This window comes from Sphaeroforma arctica (genome assembly GCF_001186125.1).
Source record: "Sphaeroforma arctica JP610 unplaced genomic scaffold supercont1.9552, whole genome shotgun sequence".
NCBI lineage: Eukaryota > Ichthyosporea > Ichthyophonida > Sphaeroforma > Sphaeroforma arctica.
Window position 1 is genome coordinate 1 of NW_014031006.1, and position 1,059 is coordinate 1,059.

The window sequence follows — 1,059 nt, forward strand, 5'->3', positions numbered from 1 at the left end:
CGTACGTTAGTTACGTACTACACACCACACCACCACACATATATATATATATATATATATATATATATATATATATATATATATATATATATTCATATACACATGTACCGTCCCTTTCCCGTTCGCATTGCAGGTGCTTTCGAGTGCCTTTGGCGAAACACTCATTTCCTGGCTGATCGTCACCACCTCTGCGCTGGGTACGTTTATCTGTGGCTTCTGTGTGGTTTTTGCCCTAGCGGTGGCTGAGCACACTTACTTCCAGCGCTTTCTGTACGCAAAGTACTTCTCTGCTCTGACATCGGCACGGAGAGGGCGCCGATACGGCCTGCCCCACTTCCGACTGCATAAGGTGCGAAACACACTGTGTGTATGTGTGCATGTATGTGTGTATATTGCATACGGGTGTGTGTATGTGCTTGCACGTCTGTTTGTGTGTGCGTGTATATGTGTACGTGTACATGTATGTGCATATTCTGTGTGTATGTGTGCATGTGTGCATGTATGCGTGTATATTGCATCAGTATGTATGTATGTGCTTGCACGTGTGTTTGTGTGTGTGTGTGTATGTATACGTGTACATGTATGTCCATAATCTGTTATATATAGTATGTAGAATAATCATCTTTGCATACGTGCATGTGGTTTGTACGTCTTCTATCTTAGAAAATTTAATCGAGATAGTGTACTTCATATAAAACTACGGGGCCCAAAGGGTAAAGCTGATTCGTAAATAATACCAAGTCAATTCTTTTCAGTTGGAGGTTTATACTAGTAACAAGTCTCTCCTTCCGTACATGCTATTACTATCGTGGGTTAAACCCCTGAACCCTAAACCCTAACCCTATATCCCCTCCCACAGATCACCAACATCAAGATGTGGCTATCCCTGCGATCGTTCCTTAAACGAAAGGGACCACAGCGCAGTGTTGATACCATTGTGAGCCTGTCCTTTATTCTCGTGCTTTTTCTGGTGGGCATGATCAGCATTAAGTCAACCACAGGCCATGCCGGCTTATTACTGACTGTCTCGGATTGGCAAACCGTGGTGTGGTAGGTTCT

The 1,059-nt window shown here is 43.3% G+C and overlaps 1 protein-coding gene across 1 annotated transcript; it reads left to right on the forward strand.

The window, feature by feature from the left end:
- Positions 1–133: 133 nt before the first annotated feature.
- On the forward strand, positions 134–1,054 carry SARC_17023 (hypothetical protein; the record flags this gene model as incomplete). Its single annotated transcript, XM_014288874.1, has 2 exons — positions 134–367; positions 860–1,054. Coding segments are annotated over 2 exons (429 nt in total), but the record flags the coding sequence as incomplete, so codon positions are not given.
- Between the last annotated feature and the right edge of the window lie 5 nt (positions 1,055–1,059).